General features: G+C 37.6%; 1 protein-coding gene across 1 annotated transcript in view; it reads left to right on the top strand.

The window, feature by feature from the left end:
• Positions 1–7,128: 7,128 nt before the first annotated feature.
• Positions 7,129–19,194, top strand: part of LOC120538816 (ADP-ribosylation factor-like protein 3) — a 28,201-nt gene continuing 16,135 nt past the window's right edge. The window contains exons 1-2 of the mRNA XM_039768301.1: positions 7,129–7,233; positions 14,811–14,954. Coding sequence (XP_039624235.1) covers positions 7,231–7,233; positions 14,811–14,954 — 147 coding nt within the window. The 5' untranslated portion in view covers positions 7,129–7,230. The remainder of the gene's footprint in view (positions 7,234–14,810; positions 14,955–19,194) is intronic.

Below are 19,194 nucleotides of genomic sequence, written 5' to 3'. Positions count from 1 at the left end.
ATGGAGGATGTTCGCAAATGATGGGCACTTTTTTGTTACCCAAAACAAGTCGAAAATGTCACTTGATAAACAATCATGCTAAAGAAAAAACTCATTGAATGCACTCTCTAATTATATTAAACTTAAAGCATATGAATCTCTCCTGGCACACAGTTCAAAGATATGCATTTCAGGTGGATTGGCGTTATCGAATTTGCCGTAGAGTGTGTGCACGTGTGCTAGTGTGTAACTGTGTGACTTCACCCTGTGATGGGCTGACTCCTTGCCCAGGAGTTGTCCCTGCCTGGCGTTTGATGTTTATTGGCATGGGCTCCAGCTGCCCAGGGTAAGCGGGGGTAAGAAAATCAATGGATAGATGAGAACAGCACATTAAGCATTCAAAGGCAGCGTTCTGTGCCCTGACATGAACAGTAAGTTCCATTTTAAAATTAATAACTCAAGACAGTGTTTTTCAAAAAATATAACACACAATCACAGTTTAATTTACAAGCCATAAAATATTAGAAAAGCAAAAGTAATCATTCAGATAATAGACAATACGTATAAACTCTTGTTATGTACTCCATTTACTGCTGAATCTCTGAATGTAACTCAATGTTTTTGGAGTTTGTCTTACAAATGTATCTTGAAAATGAAATATACTCAAAAGATTTGACTCTAATCTTGCAAAGCTAAGACAACAACTTCCAAAAACTCTCCAAGCCAATACCAGCTCTGGATTTGCTTTTTGTTCTTAGCTGGAACTCTGACTTTTGTTAGTAAAGTCAGAAAAATTAACAGGAGGAGTATAGACTGAGGTGGTTTGAAAATGCTACTGTCAGATGGCCCACCAATCTTAAACCAATGTGACCCCCCAACCAATCATACATGACCATTGTGATGGGGGGGGGGGGATAATGATAGATGACTGTTGCAGGGTTCATTAAGTTGGTTATTGCTGACTAATATGAACATTTTTTTAAGAATACCCCCCATGTTGTATTTTTGTCATGAAACTCTACAGTCAATGTTTACAGAATGTCCCTATGATCTGTAAAGTTTATTTCATTGTATCTGATTTTACTCATATGTGCAGAAACCAGAGAGAGAAGAAACCAGACACATTTAGGTAAGCCAGCTGTCAGCAATGGGTGAGACAAGCTGGCTGATGGGGGGTGACAGATTCATGACAAGAAGATAAGCAACAAACAACTGGAAGATGGTACGGCAGGATAGTTACCCTATTTGGTGTGACGCCAAGAGCCCTGGTCTGCTAATTTAAGTTTTCTTTGTTTGTACGAATTCCATGGGCAGGGATTTTTATTGATTAAAGCAGGCCTGATCCATTGCCAAGTTTATTTGACATTGTATACGTTTTAAACGTAATATCCCATCCAAAGAAAGCAGGACTAACACTAAGAAACACACTATTAACTGTACTATCAAAATTTTGAATGTAATGTTTTGTCAAAACTGAAAGGGAGTCAAACAAAAATGTTTCTAAATGTAATACTAGTGCTCAAAATACAACACTTTGATATCACCACAACATGGTCAAATACAAACACCCCTAAAAGTTCTGTGGATATATTGGATGTAGCATAATATTGGCCAAGAACAAAGTCATAAAGCAAAGAAGGACCATACTCCAACGTTTCCAACTGTCTTCCAAATTTTTTAAAGGTAATGTTTTGTGACAGCCAAAGAGGTACCAAACAATATCCAGTTATGCATTACACTCTTTAAAGTACAAATGCTGAAGTGGCTCTTCAGATGCCAAAGAGGAACATTTTTTGGTTCCCAGAAGAACCATCTAGATCAGGGTTGTCCAACTCCAGTCCTGATGGGCCACAGTGGCTGCAGGTTTTCATTCTGACCCTTTTCCAAATCATCCAGCAGTTTTCACTGCTAATTAACTCCTTTTCCCATCATTTAAATTGCGTTGTTTTGAAGGATTCAGTCCTCTGAATTGATTTGTTTCTTCATTAAATGGCAGCCAAACAGAAATGAAATGTGAAACAACATTGGAATGTCAAACTCCAGCCAATTTCACTCCGACAAGTTTCTTAATGAGAAGCCAATTCTTGCTGTTAATTAAAGCCGTTACTGAATAACATGACTTGTTGCTGCTCTCATTCTGCCACAGTAAAATGTTGATTTTCTGGTTTTTATTAAGACCACCGTCAAAATTCTTTGGTGACCTGAGCAGACCAACATGACCAAGACCTTCACCTTTCTTTAATTTCAGGTTGGCTGGTCATGTGGTGGCTTGTTTTGTGTCTCATTATTGTTTGGCTGCTCATTAAGGAAAAAGAAAGAATCAAGGGGTCTGAGTCATGTCAATTAAAACTAAGGCAAAACTAGTTAATTAGCAGTAAAAACAGCTCACTAATTAAGAAGATGGTTAGAGTGAAAACCTGCAGCAACTGCGGCCCACCAGGACCAGAGTTGGGCACCCCTAATCTACATGGAAGGTCCAGAAAGAACTGTTATTTACTTAGATCCTTAAAAAGTTCCATAAAAAGCCATGAACAAATAATAACAGATTTGTGACATTCCAATGGGTTTATGAGTTTAAAGGACTGTTCCTGCACACAATCACACAGGCTATGTTCAGGTTTTCATGATCTGTAAGTACGAGTATCCTGATGGGTAGCCCACTACAGTTTAAAGATTTCTGGTTTGTTCACATATTAGGAACCGTTTCAAAGTCCAATGAACCAATTTCAAAAGCAAAGTACCATTCCAACAATGAAATAGTTTTACAAAGAACCACATAACCCTGTAAAGTGCCATTTTAGAACTATAGTTTTTAAGAGCAAGTGTAACAACGTAGGCCACCAAAGCACAAAATAACAATATCTAATGTCTATTTAATGATATATTTTGCATGAATGTAAATAATTTTTTCATATACAAGAACAAAGGGAGGCTAAAATTAAAATTCATGAAAGCTCCAAGGACATCCCCTCATAGCTGGGACATCACTTAAACTGTCCAGGCTCCAATTGTAATGTATCTTGATGGTATAAGTCACCTTGGGAAAGGATGTGTGCCAAAACTCTAATAAAATGATAACTTACACTGTCTGTTCTTGTAACAAACCTAGGCCTGAGTCTCCGCTGACTGCAGGTCATTCTCCAGTCACGAGAGATTCTGCATACTGCAGATGTTCAGAATTGTGCCCTTGTCTGGCTGGATGAGTGGTGTTTCTGCATCAAGAGGCAGTGAAGCACCTGATATTGTACAAAATAACTAATAAGATTCAATCAGTAATTTAACATATCATTAAAATGATCCCAACCTCCTCATCTTAGTCTTATTTAGCATTGTTTCTCCAATCTCTCATCATATGTTCAATTCAATTTCTTATCCAGAAAAACAATGCTTCTTGTAGTATATGAAATTATATTTATGCTGAGGGTTGCAAGCCTGTTTCTGGTTTCAAGGCTGGACCAACTGGCCCTGCAGTGTTCCCTATGCCCTTTGTTGTGTGTGTGTGTGTGTGTGTGTGTGTGTGTGTGCACATGTGTGCATGTGCAACTTGAACCTTCTAGATTAGCAATGGGTCTTGAAGGATTTGGTCCTAGATTCCCCACATTAAAATGAGGACCACCCTTTTTTTGTTTTAAATCACAAGTGTGTCCAGTGCACGCCACCAAAGGAGTGTGAAAAGTCTAGTACTATTTGCTTTCTTAAAGGTAGCTGCTATACTTTTTGTTTTGTTTTTTAAAGGAAGTAGTTATAAAGAATATTCCAAAAATGGAGGGATGGGAATCCTTCAGGCTGCATGGTGGCACCACTCATTGTGTTTGCATCTCATGGTACTTGGACCTGGAAATGGCTTACTTTGTGTGCTCCCAAAATACAAAGAGATGCTTTCAAGTTAATTTGTCATTTTATATTGTTCTGAAGCAGGGTCGGCAGGTGGGGTGAGGCGACGAGGCGATTGCCTCAAATGACTCTTTGGTAAGGGCGACATTTTCATGCAACAGCATATATATATTTTTTTAACATCACAAAATAAGAGCACAAAGAAATTAGACTTGGGTATGAACCTTGAGAATTTAATTCATTTTCAGCTCCTAATTTATATACTACCTTTAAAATAAATAAATATTTTCATTAAAAAAGTTTCAAATTTTAGTTAAATTTGAACTTGCAAGCTTTTGAGTTTCTAAGTGGCACATGTGAATTTTAAAGCAATATAATATCCACACATAATATTGGAATTCAGTCTACTGATTTTCAGATTTTATATCAGGCATGTCTTAATTATATTATTTTGCAAAATTTTGTTAATTTCTGGAATGTTATTAAGGTGTTAGTCACATGTATATGTAAATGTCATAAATGTATTTTGTATTTGCACTGTGCACATTTGATTAAAACAACATTTATTTACTGTATTTAGCACATTTCAATACAAAACTTAAACCAAGGTCCTTTACAAATGGTAGTAAGTGTAAACTAATTATACTAAGTAGGGTCACTGGAAAAAAGAGAAAACAAACCACTGGAGTTCCACAACCAATAGCCCACCCAGGCCCAGCTGAGTATTAGAACAATAGAACAATCTGGACGAGAACAGGCCATTCAGCCCAAGAAAGTTTGCCAGTCCTATCCACTTAATTCTTCCAAAATAACATCAAGTTGAGTTTTGAAAGTCCCTAAAGTCCTACTCTCTACCACACTACTTGGTAGCTTATTCCATGTGTCTATGGTTCTCTGTGTAAAAAATAAAAAGATAAAAATTTTAAACACTTCAGTCATTCCTCCTCTTAATCTATATTTTCCTTAAACTAAAAAGGCTCAGCTCTTTTAATGTGTCCTCATAATTCATCTCCTGTAGCCCTGGAATCAGCCTAATCGCTCTTCTCTGGACTGGTTCCAGTTCTGCTATGTCCTTTTTGTACCCTGGAGACTAAAACTGCACACAGTACTCCAGATGAGGCCTCACAAGTGTGTTATAAAGCTTTACCAGAACCTCCTGTGACTTGTACTCCACACATCAGGCAGCTTTATAACCTGACATTCTGTTAGCCTTCTTAATGGCTTCTGAACACTGCCTGAAAGTCGATAGCTTAGAGTCCACTATGACTCCTAAATCCATCTCATAAGGTGTACTCTTGATTTCCCAACCGCCCATTGTGTATTCAAACCTAACCTTTTTATTTCCTATGTATAATACTTTACATTTATTTACATTAAATTTCATCTGCCACAAATCTACCCAAACCTATATGCTGTCCAAGTCCCTCTGTAATGATTCAAAGGATTCAAGATTATCAGCCAATCCACCTATCTTGGTATCATCTGCAAACTTAACCTGCCTGTTATTTAAATTCCTATCCAAATCATTTATGCAGTATATATTTAAAAAATAACAGCGGGCCTAGCACTGATCCCTGTGGGACACCACTCCTAAGATCAGCCAATTCTCTGCTTCCTGTGTCTGTAGTAATTTTGCACCAATCTAGACACAACACACTGAACTGCCACTTCTTTCTTTTTCTATCATATCTAAGATACCAAAAAAGAATTAAAGAAAGAGTCAGCCAACGCAGACGTCATCATGGATAGGACCTCGGTGTTCTTTTTCCTTCCATCAGCCTCAGGGAATTTCATCCCGATAGCAGAGATACCAAGAAGAGAAAACAATAGCCAAGCAATTCTGTAACAAAAAGTAAGATTTAAAAAGTACGTTTTAAGAAGTGAACTCTACCGTGCCAACCTGACATCTCTATAGACAGATTATTCCATATTTTTGGAGCATAGAAACTAAAGGCAGTCTCCCCTGTTCTTTTATGTTTTACTCTTGGAAAAGCAAGCAAAGCAGACTTTGAGAATCTAAGGTTACAATTGGGAGGGTGAAGAGAGGTGTTTTTTAGGTTACAGGATAATTTGAAACTGCCAGGGCATTTGGAGAAGCATGCAGGATAAGCAAAACAGCTGAGAATCATCTCATATTCAGTTCACAATTGCAAAACTAAAAGAAAAGAAAAAACTTTTTTTTTTCGAGGTTAAACTGAAGCAGTGAAGAATTTATACATTAGTATTTGGATTCATGAGGGGAAGATCCTACCAAAGAAACCTTTTAAAGTTTTTGAATGGGCAACTGGTATAGCTAACAAAAACAAAGCATATGATATATTTATTAGACTTTCAAAAAGCCTTTGATAAAGATCCAGAGCGTAGATTAAGACTTGCGGGAGAGTGAGTTGGCTGGCCCCATGAAGTTTTTTGCCTATGGCCCCCAAAGCCCCTAGGACCGCCGCTGTATCCTGTAAGTAGAAAGGCATCAAAAATGTGCATGATCTCAAGTATTAGTACTTAACGCGCTGGCCCTGATCTGGACTGAGCAACTGGAACTCCACTATGCCTGCTGGGGGACGTTTTGTCTCCCAGCGACTCTGGAAAAATCTATTATTCATTTCAAACTCCTGTTAAAAACACATCTTTTCAATGAGTATTATTCATTTTCTTGTATGTAATTTCTACAGTTTTGTTAATGTGTCTATTGAATTGTAAAGTTTCCTTGAGTGTATGAAAGGAGCTACATAAATATGACTTATTATTATAATTATTATTATTGTTATTATTTTACAACGAGCGTATGTTCGATTAAAGATGTAAATGGAGCGCGTGATAAGAAATGAGTTTTTGCGCACCCAAAGAGGACATTAACGTTACGGACCTATAAGGTAACTATGCTCCACCACCACTAACTTTAACGTTAATATTTGTGATTGGGGTATACCAGTCTAGTAATTTATAACAGTGGGGTCCCACCGATTGGCGTAACGATAATATAAAAGTACCGTTTTTTAGTTTTTTTTTTGTTACCCTGGCGCATTTCAGCTGGAAAAAGTACTTTTGAAAAAGTCCTCAAGGAAGTAAATTCTCCCCAGTCATAGCAGTTTGAAGCCATTCTTACAGGGTCACTCGACTCTTGTGTTCTCTAGATGCCGCTGACGTACTACATGCCACTACCTCAATTATTTATTCATTTATCTATCCTGGAAAATTCCATCGTGCATCTCGAATCACGTTTCGCAGGTAAACAAAGGAAAGCAGAATTGCCTCTGTCACCACTCTCACCGTTGGGCGTTAGCGCGTCTACGCCTGTCCAATAGGGGCGCTAGAGAGCGCCTGTTTACCTTGACGTCACGGCCTCCATGACTACGGAGGACTCAGTCGCTTGAGAGGGGTGGTGGTGGCTATCGCTAGTGTGCACCGGGATCTGGCGTCATGGTGAGTGGGGTTCGAGTCCTTCATCTGTTGGGAGGTTTTCATAACGCGAGCGGCTTTTTAGAGTTAAGCCAAAACAATGAGAGGACGTCTGGGGTGTAAGGGGCTTGCATCTGGTTCAACTTGTGGTGCGTGAGCGTAGAAAACTGGGCCTAGGTCTGCGAAAGCGTGAGGTCGGGGGGGTCTTACAGGCCTGTCGCTTAGCAGGCAGCCCAATGGGAATGTGGTTTTGAGAAAGTCACCGGCTTGGTATACTGAGTGGGACATGCGTATTAAACGGGCTTCTGGCGTGAGCATGAGAGTCCGGAATGAATTAAGGGTTGTAGCGACGGTCAGCGGCTTATGATATTCATCCATAAAAGCCTGGCCTTTCAGCCAGAGCAAGTGGGACTAATTCCCTGACTGACACCGGTTTTTCTTTCCGGTTTGAGGGCGCACATCATCCCGTAATTCGTTGCGAGATAACCGTACTTGCATCTAGTTACTCAGCACGAGACAATAAGACCCCGTCGTCGTTTAGCGCAGGGCGGTCGGTGGTGATCCGGATTTAAGAAACGGCGCTGTGAGCAAGGTGGACGTGTCATCAGGCAGAGATGTCCCACATATTGTTGTGCTCTCTAAAACGCAAGCTAAAGTGCGAAGGAAATCTGAGATGATACCGCCGCGTCATTAATTCCAAAGAATGAGCAGCAGAGAATAACGCATGCTAGTCATCTTTTGATGATAAGTGAAAGGGCAAAATATTGAAACGGCAGGTAAGGACATATATTAGACTCGTAAATAGATAATAGCGAACAAATATCCGCTCATATTTGTAATTTTAAATATGTAATTGTATTCTTCTATAATTTTTTATTATTATGCATGGCTCCCACGCAGCTTTAATAATATTTTATTTAATTGTCGCCTTAGTAGTCAAGGTCACCTTACAAAGAATAAAACAACAATAATAAAGATAAAACCAGATAGAACAGTAAAATCAAAAAGCAATAAAGGTAAAAATGTAGTAGCAAACATAAAAGGCCGCAGGCTATGAATGTGGTAAAGTCATAGTTGGTATGCCAGTTTGGAAAACTGTTTTGAGAGCAGTTTTAAATTATTAAATTATTTTGAAATATTGAGTCCAATGAACGGATGTGAGAGGGGAAAGAATTCCACAGTTGAGGGGCACTATGAGAGAATGCTCTAGCTCCCATTGAACAGAGTCTGATGTGTAATACAGAAAGTAAAGCTGCAGATGAGGATCTGAGGGAGTGCAAGTCTGTAGGAGACCATTGAGGAGCAAGACTGTGGAGAGCTTTAAATGTTAAGAGCAGTATTTTGAATTGTATTCAATAGTAGACAGGGAGCCCATTCGTATGGGAGAGAAGAGGGGTGATATGTTAGACCAACAGCAGTTTTGTATAAGTTGAAGACAATGGATACGTTTTTGGGAGTTTAGGGATGTCGGATAGAATGGCATTGCAGTAATCTAGATGTAAAGTGACTAAGGCATTAACCAATACTTCAGTACTATGTTGTGTAAGAGCAGGAGGACAGAGTCTAAAAATGTTTTGGAGATGAAAGATGGCAGTCCACAAAACATTATTTATGTGGGAAGAAAAGGTGAGGGTACTGTCTATAATGACACATAGGCTCTTGACCAGGGAAGAGATTTGTGATAGTGTTGCTAATTAAAATGGAAGAACTGGTAACCTTAGAGAGTGTAGATTTAGAAACAATGTGTAGCATCTCAGTTTTACTGCTATTTAGCTGGAGAAAATTATGAGTTATCCATGACTTAAGTGTTGGAGATGAGCTGTAAGAGTATTTGGAGGGTTGACGGGAGTAGATTTAGTGGATAGATAAAGCTGCGTGTAGTCAGCATAACAGTGAAATTTAATGGCATGGTGTCAAAAGGTATTGCCTAATGAGAGGATGTAGATGAGAAAAAGAAGTGGCCCTAAAACACAGCCCTACGGAACCCCCATGAGTAACTACTACATTCTCTGACTTAAAGTCCTTCGCATGAACAAACTGCCTCCTGTCAATGAGGTGGAAAGAAAACCATTGGTGGACAAGACTATAGACTCCTAGAAGTTTCAGAAGTATCTGATGGGATATGTTGTCAAATGTGGAACTGAGGTCAAGAAGTACAAGAATTGTTAAGAGTCCCATGTCAGCTATCTGGAGAAGATCATTTGTAATTTTAACCTGAGCTGTTTGTGTGCTGTGTTTAAGATGGAATCCAGATTGAAACTGTTCAAAGAGGTTATTTTTTTGAAAGGTGGGACTGAAGTTGGGAGGCAGCTATTTTTTTGAGAATTTTTGATATACATGGAAGATTTGAAATAGGCTGATAATTATTAAGGGTATCCGGGTCTAAGCCAGGTATTTTCTGAACTGGAGTAATTGAGGCTGTTTTTAATGACAGGGGGCCTATGGCAGTGGTGAGGGAAGAGCTAACTATTGTCATGAGGGAAATATGTGGCAAACAGGACTTGACAAGGATTGTAGGTATTGGATCCAATTGGAAAGTGGAAAAATTAGATTTTGTTATGAGGTCAGAGATGCCATGTTCAGCTGGTAAACTGAACCCTGAGAATACGAAGGTTGGTAAGGGAATATGGGTGATTGTGGAAAGTATGTCATTTTCTACAGGGAGAGAAGAAGCAAGTTGCTAGTGGATTTTTACAATTATTGAATTAAAGAAATTAAATATATATATATATATATAAAAAAAATACACCTCAATGCATAACAGTAAAGTTAGGGTGAACAATATTTTTGGTGGTGTAATTAGCCTATTCACTGTGGAAAAAAGAGCTCTAATATTTTTTCCTTCCTGTATTAATGATGTCGGAGTATTATACAGTTTTCACAGCGAACAGAGCATTTTTGTATTATAACATATGACCTGTATACATTTTCTTATGTACAAGACCCGTTTTCTTAGCTAGACCCTCCAACTGCCAGTGCTTGATTTAAATGAAAGTAGTGTGCTGCCAAGTCTCTGTAAGACATAAACAGTCCATCTTAGTGTCTGTAATAAAATCACTAATCAGCAGAGCTTTGTTAGAAATAGATTGAGTGTTAAATAATCCAAAGTTAATTGTCTGTGGACGTATATTCCAGTGACTTTACCAGAGGAATCGGCACGTTAAGATCTACATGTCGTCTAGAAATATGTGGACGATAGTGTCTTTCAGATCAAAATCAAGGAATAGACCCGCTGTTATTCTTGCTGAAATAGAAACAACAACAAGATCCCCGTTGATTGTATTTTTGGATGCCGCAGAATGCCACAGTGCAGCTGGCAGATCATGATTTTAGAAGTTTAATGTTTAGCATAGCCCCCCCAAAAACATTCTAGTATCTGTTCATAACCCCCAAATGTTGCAAAATACACTGCATGATTTATATAATAGTTGACTTATTAGTACAGCAGATTATTGACAGATATGTAATCAAATGTGGTGTGATATCTCAAGACCGGGGTGCTTAATCTTTTTTTCTTGGAGTACCCCTTCCAAGAACTGAATGTTTCGAAATAACACAATTTGTGTGGTCTTGAATTGTTACGTGTTAAACTCTCATTAGGTACAAACAACTAAAGGTGGTGTTTCTTCGGTTCTCCTTCCCTAATATGGCCTTTTGGGATTTTAACAAGTTGATTGTTGATAGGGGGCGGCACGGTGGCGCAGTGGTAGCGCTGCTGCCTCGCAGTTAGGAGGCCCGGGTTCGCTTCCCGGGTCCTCCCTGTGTGGAGTTTGCATGTTCACCCCGTGTCTGCGTGGGTTTCCTCCGGGCGCTCCGGTTTCCTCCCACAATCCAACGATTCTAAATTGGCCCTAGTGTGTGCTTGGTGTGTGGGTGTGTTTGTGTGTGTCCTGCAGTGGGTTGGCACCCTGCCCAGGATTGGTTCCTGCCTTGTGCCCTGTGTTGGCTGGGATTGGCTCCAGCAGACCCCCGTGACCCTGTATTTGGATTCAGCGGGTTAGAAAATGGATGGATGGATTGTTGATAGTTTTTTTTTTTTTTTTTTTGAGTGTCTTTTTATTTTTTCTTATGTAAGACAAAGAAATATGAAAAATAGAAAGACTAAAATTTTTATACTTTACTTTGCAAAAAATATAACATTACATGTAAACTGAAATCGTAAGAAATATTCACAAGTTACCTACTACTTCAGGTTAAAAAACAGCAAAATAAATGAAAAGTCAATGTGAAGCCTGCTCCTAGGTTCTCCCTGTTCCTGTACTTATTTTTAAAGGATGGGTGAAGGTTCCTGAACATTAACAACACTGTCCAAAACAAAAGTCTTCCACTGTTAATTAATATTAGTAAACACTAAAATGAAATGTTAGATATGTTTATTTTGTTAGTAGTACTAGGTTGTTGTACCGTGTTAGCCATTATGAATGTAGAAAAGCCAAGCAAAATGACACCTTTTATTGGCTAACTAAAAAGATTACAATATGCAAGCTTTCGAGGCAACTCAGGCCCCTTCTTCGCCTGAAGAAGGGGCCTGAGTTGCCTTGAAAGCTTGCATATTGTAATCTTTTTAGTTATCCAATAAAAGGTGTCATTTTGCTTGGCTTTTCTCTACTCTCTTTATTTTGTTACTAATAATTAACACCTGTCTTTGTTCCTCATTGTATATTCTCCTACATTATTCTGACAGCTTTCTCAGCTGTTATGAAAATGATTAACATTAAAAACCTTTACTAAAATTAAAAATATTGTAATGTTGTGTAACAAGAGAAAAATATGAATACAGTGTAAACCTTTGCCTGTCAGGGTGCTCTTTTTCACAAAAATCCCTCAGTTTTGACACATGGTCTCATTTCTAGTATGGATTATCTCAAAAAAGGGGAGCAAACAGGAGTGAAATCTCGAAACAAGAGCCCAATGAGAGAGAGCAGAGCACTAGGCTTGAAGTGAAGCCAAGCATGGAGACATTGGTTAAGGCTCTAGGTGTTTTGTGTTTTAAGGGCTACATTCTCCCCGTTTGGATTGTTTGTCAGTCTGTGTTCCCTCCAATATCACCTGAGATCTTCTCACGTATTGCGCAGCTTGTGAGCCCGTAGCTCTAGTCAATAAACTCATTGATATAGGGCTACTTTAAAGCAACAATTGAAGAACATTTTAAGTTATACTCCTTTTCAAACTATCTTCTTATATAATACGCTGCCGTGGCTGCTCGTTTGTCTGTCCAGGATTTTAAATCACCTGTAGCTCGCAAACCGTTGGAACTGTTGACCTGAAATTTGGTATACATATATACTACGTGACGTCTACTACCCACTTTCGGGGTGATGATTTTTATTCCTCTTTTTATTTATATTTTATTTCATTGTAGAATCAACTCTTGGCAGCGGCCAGCAGGGCGGCCATGCGGGGCATGCGTACGGGTGCCGTTCTCATTCCTACCACCTTTGCCGTCACGTCCCCTACCGCTTCATATCTTAAATCACTCTTGAGGCAGATTGAACACTTAAGTGCCAGCTTAAGTGAAAAATTAAGAAAAATGTACTAAGTAATTGCAACACAAACACTGACTTAATCAGTTTTAATGCAAAAAGATGCATACAGAAGAAAAGAAGAAGTGGGCTGCTAGGGTGGAGAAAAGAAGAGCTGCTCACAAAGCAGCAAGCGCATCAACGTCTGAGCAAACAAATGGTAAACATACAGAGAAAGAGGATGACAACTAGGAATGTTCATCAAATGTATTCACTGCACGATGACGTGCAGTGCGCCGTTACTTTAAAATTTTAGCCTATTTTTATTTTTTATAAGAACATCAGCCTTGGCAGGGTTGCTGTGGACCCTCGTGCATCATGGCGCCTTCCATTTTCAAAAACCCCTGCTCTAAAACAAAATAATTGCCAGATAATATAGATGAATATTAAATTCTTATTTAATGTCTTGACAGATCTTTGCATAAAATAAGAATTAAAAGCAGTGAGCTAAATTTTCACAGAAGTCAGCTACCCATAAAAGCACAGCAAATTCAAAATGCAGAAAGCACAATAATTGTTAATATTGGTCAAATTTATAAATAAATGTATATTTTTGATAGCATCCTTAAGCGTGAAATTAAGCAACATGGAAAAAAAACGTGTAGTGAACAATTCAGTTAGTTGGTGCATTTCAAAAGACACTACGTGGTGTCAAATTGGAAAAGTAATGCGCTTCAAAAGGTACTTACGGCTGATATTTCAATGTATTTTAGAATTTAAAGACATTTCGTTGGTTGACAGACAGACAATTACATTTTTTTACATATTGCTTTTTAGTTGTTGCAGTGATCATATACTGATTTGAAAAGACTAGTCATTTATCTTTTACATCAGCTTTAAGTAGAGATCCTCAGTCTTGTATTCCTCATTATTACAAGTCAGAAAGGCCTCTGCTCATTGTATGTCTGAATTGTGTTTGTTTTCCCCATGACCACTTTTCCTGTCTGATCCTCATAGATGTGTTTTTAAGATAAATTGAGATTCTAAACCAGCCGAGGGTCAGGGTGAGTGTGGAGTCAAGAGTTACAGGTTTGAATCCCATAGCTGTTTTCTCTTTTTGGAGTTTATATGTTCGCCTCATGGCTTCATTATTTTTTTTCCCACATTCCCAATGATGGGCTTTTCTGAGTATCTGGTGCAAGAGAGGGGAGTGAATAAGTGAGAAGTCTGTGCAAAGAAACCGTGCCCTCCATGACCATAGGTTCTGCCATGTGCCTAATGCTGTCAATATGGTCTGTAACCTTCCCAGTGCAGAATTTGATTGCTTGGGTTCAGAAATGCTGTGTGACTCAGTATAGATGTCGCATACTCTCTCTCTCTGTGTGTATATATATATATATATATATATATATATGTGTGTGTGTGTATGTGTATGTATATATATATATAATGATGTGTGTGTGTGTGTGTGTATATATATATATATATATATATATATGTGTATGTGTGTATGTATATATATATATAATATGTATATGTATGTGTATATATATATATATAATATGTGTGTGTGTGTATGTATGTATGTGTATATAATATATATATAATATGTGTGTGTGTGTAAATTTTTTTTTTTTTTTTGCTGTGGGTACTTACAGGTAAACATTAAGAAATTAACTGCAAACAGAATGCAATGTATTGATTTCAGTTCAAAGAATAGTTGTTTAACGCATGCAGTATAGCTGGAATGTTAAAGGGAGATAGAAATGCAGGTAAACATGCAAAGTGAATTCTTGTGTATAGAACCGTTAAAAAAGAAATGAGATGCTAACATGTTAAACCTTCGAACAATAGTGCTAAACAAACGTGACAGGAATAACTGGTTTTTCTTGTAAACTGAGACCACTTGACTTGTCCTTAATGACTAAACTTTACATGCCAGTAGGTTTCCTTTCCTACTTGGAACATTCTTAGATCAAAAAAATCATACTAAAGCTAAATGTTTGTTGAAGCTTTCAGTTCTGATTCTGAAAGCTAGAAGGACTTGCCGGGGCCTTTATTTGAATTTAGATCTGTTGGTAATTGTTTCATATGCTATTCACACTTTGAATTATTTTTGACATATCTTTCTTGACTTAGGGTTTGCTGTCAATCCTGCGCAAACTGAAGAGTGCACCTGACCAAGAGGTGCGTATTTTACTTCTTGGACTGGATAATGCTGGCAAAACAACACTTCTCAAACAGCTGGCCTCTGAAGACATCAGTCATATCACCCCTACCCAGGTACAAAACCCCTTTAAACCATTTGAAAATTTAATTTCAATTTATTTATTTTCCTTGGCATTACTGATCAGTCTGTAGTTTAAAATATAGCTGTCACATTTGATGTCTGGTGTCTTTGTAAACTCCAGTTTGAATCTGAGCTATAATGCCTTCAATGGGACATAATGTTCAGTGTGACATATGGGTTTCTCAGGCTGAGATTATTAAATTAATTTTATCATGCAGGCCATTATTTTAAATTGGTCCATTTATTGAAAAAATGCTCTATAGTACATATTTATTTAATTCAGTTTGGTTGTAGTCCCCTTCAGAGTACACTGGCAGAATGGGCAGTCGGAAAATCGAGAGTACACCTTATGAGAAGGATTTAGGAGTCATAGTGGACTCTAAGCTATCAACTTCCCGACAGTATTCAGAAGCCATTAAGAAGGCTAACAGAATGTTAGGTTATATAGCGCCTTGATCTGTGGAGTACAAGTCACAGGAGGTTCTGCTCAACCTTTATAATGCACTGGTGAGGTCTCATCTTGAGTACTGTGTGAAGTTTTGGTCTCCAGGCTACAAAAAGGACATAGCAGCACTAGAAAAGGTCCAGAGAAGAGCGACTAGGCTGATTCCAGGGCTACAGCTATTGAATTATGAGGAAAGATTAAAAGAGCTGAGCCTTTACAGTTTAAACAAAAGAAAATTAAGAGGTGACACGATTGAAGGGTTTAAAATTATGAAGGGAATTAGTACAGTGGATCGAGACTGTTATTTTAAAATGAGTTCATCAAGAAGACGGGGACACAGTTGGAAACTTGTTAAGGGTAAATTTCGCACAAACATTGGGAAGTTTTTCTTTACACAAAGAACGATAGACACTTGGAATGAGCTACCAAGTAGTGTGGTAGACAGTAAGACGTTAGGGACTTTCAAAACTCAACTTGATGTTTTCTTGGAGGAAATAAGTGGATAGGACTGGCAAACTTTGTTGGGCTGAATGGCCTGTTCTCGTCTCGAGTGTTCTAATGTTATCCATAGACTGTCAAATGCCAAGTAACAACAACTAACAATTAATTGGAAAAAAAAGATCCATTAATGTAAAAAAAAAAAAAACTGCGTAACCTAAAACCACCAGGATATAATTTTTGTGTCTTGACATAAGGATGATATTAAAGAAATGCAACACCATTCTTCCATTAGAAGTTCTATCATTGTTTATTTTGATGATGGTGGTGGAAAATTTTGTCTTGGGAGTTTAAGTTTCACCTGTAAGTGCTTATTTGCACATCTTGATCTAGTCCTGTCATGTCCAAAAGGTTCAACAGCCGTCAGGACAGAAGTATTTTACTGCTGGATAAGTGATTCAGAATTCTTTGTATATATTTGAATTTATCTTCCCTGTGATAGGATACATTGCAGCTAAAGAGCTGCAAGAACATGTACCACAAACTGTGGGAAATACACATATTAAACAGTACTTTTAATGGACCCACTGCTCCTGCACGATCCACTGGCCGTAGCTGTACTAAATTCTTTGATCTAAGTTGAGTAATCCAGGAGAAGGGTTCAACATGCAGTACAGGTACATAAGGTGATGATTTTCAGTTTACCCCCACTTTCCTACAGAAGCAGTAATTCATAAGAATAGACTTTAATTGGCAAATAGTTTTAAGTTTGGCTCACTAAGAATTGCCATTATACTTTACAGAATTTTGTCTTGGTGTTTGTATTGTGACCATATGAAAGTAAATTAAAAGGGAAAAATCAAATGGGCAAACCTTTAGTGTTAATAAATTAGATACTGTTTACTATTAAGAAAGAAAAAGTATTTTTTTCCTCTAAACATTACGATATTGTAAACTTAAATCATCTATTACACAGTAGAAAAATCTGAAGCTGACTTTGTGATGCATAGTGTTAGACTGGCTGATTTCTGAGACTTGGAGCTCCATACAATAAATGAAGAGAATGTACAAATAAGGAGAATTTTAAATAATGTTCCTGCATTTCCCATAGATTAGCAATGCAACTTACTCTGAAATTCAAAACAGAGAGAAAATGTGCTCAATTTTCCTAGAAAATATCATAAACCCCCTAACGTCTTGCTTTATTTTCCCTTGATCACTGATTAAGTACATATGGTGAGAAAACCACAGTTTTCTGAAACCAATGCAAAAACAGAGAGTTTAAGGTACATTGGGCTGAAGCAGATGCAAAATAGACAAAATAAGATGATAGCCATTCTTAACATTTTTTTGGTCTCTACATTAAATATCTGTTAAACATAATTATTTTGTCTATTATAATTAGAAGGTTCATCCAAACATTTTTTATCTGCTGTGAATGAATAATAGTATGTTTATACAATGGTGCTTTGACACCTCTATTTTGTATTATGCATATTGAGATCATTTCTTGACATCTAAAAAGCTTACACAGCATACAAATGCTCTCTGAAGTAGTTTAAGAAACTGATAGAAAATATTTTATCCAGGTGAAGTTCTTTCCCCTAAATATAACAAGTACTTTTGTATTGTTAGTTGTGTTTAGATCTTAAAGTGTTAATAAAATTAGCACAGATGACTGAGTGTACATAAATAAAACAGGAATTTACAACGTAGGTGAACCTCAGTTGTGCTCAACGTATGCCAGTAAAATACTGTATATAATATAGTTGTAAAACAGCATTTAATGTCTTTAAGCCATCTTAAAATACGTTCTGTATTTTTCATGTTGAAAGTTATTTCTTCTCAAACATTCTATATATGCAGGGTGGTCCAGATCTAATTATGCAACTTTTAATGCAATGCAGGAAAACAATACAATACAAAAGAATTGTTTGAAATATCTTGTAATAAACGAAAATGGACTTACATTGAATTAATTCATTGATTTTCCATGTAATGTCTCACTTGTCCTCCATTCAGTCGGATATAGGCTCGGATTAATAAACTTAATAAGTTATAGCGTAATGAAAATTGCATAATTAGATCTAGACCACCGTGTGTGTGTGTGTGTATGTATACAGGTGCCAGTCATAAAATTAGAATATCATGACAAAGTTGATTTATTTCAGTAATTCCATTCAAAAAGTGAAACTTGTATATTAGATTCATTCATTACACACAGACTGATGTATTTCAAATGTTTATTTCTTTTAATTTTGATGATTATAACTGACAACTAATGAAAGTCCCAAATTCAGTATCTCGGAAAATTAGAATATTGTGAAAAGGTTCAATATTGAAGACACCTGGTGCCACACTCTAATCAGCTAATGAACTCAAAGCACCTGCAAAAGCCTTTAAATGGTCTCTCAGTCAACACAATAACCAGGAAGAGAGGAGAGGCACATAATCCACGTTGCTTGAGGTCCAGTGTAAAGTTTCCACAGTCAGTGATGGTTTGGGGTGCCATGTCATCTGCTGGTGTTGGTCCATTGTGTTTTCTGAGGTCCAAGGTCAACGCCGCCGTCTACCAGGAAGTTTTAGAGCACTTCATGCTTCCTGCTGCTGACGAACTTTATGGAGATGCAGATTTCATTTACCAACAGGACCTGGCACCTGCACAAAGTGCCAAAACTACCAGTACCTGGTTTAAGGACCATGGTATCCCTGTTCTTGATTGGCCAGCAAACTCGCCTGACCTTAACCCCATAGAAAATCTATGGGGTATTGTGAAGAGGAAGATGCAATACGCCAGACCCAACAATTCAGAAGAGCTGAAGGCCACTATCAGAGCAACATGGGCTCTCATAACACCTGAGCAGTGCCACAGATCGACTCCATGCCACGCCGCATTGCTGCAGTAATCCAGGCCAAAGGAGCCCCAACTAAATACTGAGTGCTGTACATGCTCATACTTTTCATGTTCATACCTTTCAGTTGGCCAACATTTCTAAAAATCCTTTTTTTTGCATTGGTCTTAATTGATACTCTAATTTTCCGAAATACTGAATTTGGGACTTTCATTAGTTGTCAGTTATAATCATAAAAATTAAAAGAAATAAACATTTGATATACATCAGTCTGTGTGTAATGAATGAATCTAATATACAAGTTTCACTTTTTGAATGGAATTACTGAAATAAATCAACTTTGTCATAATATTCTAATTTTATGACCGACACCTGTGTGTGTGTATGTATGTGTGTGTGTGTACATATATATATATATATATATATATATATATATATATATATATATATATATATATACACACACATATACACTAGGGGGCTTCACTTACCATCCTC

This window comes from Polypterus senegalus, chromosome 11 (genome assembly GCF_016835505.1).
Source record: "Polypterus senegalus isolate Bchr_013 chromosome 11, ASM1683550v1, whole genome shotgun sequence".
In the NCBI taxonomy this organism is placed as follows: Eukaryota; Metazoa; Chordata; class Cladistia; order Polypteriformes; family Polypteridae; genus Polypterus; species Polypterus senegalus.
This window is presented reverse-complemented; position numbering and strand designations above follow the sequence as displayed.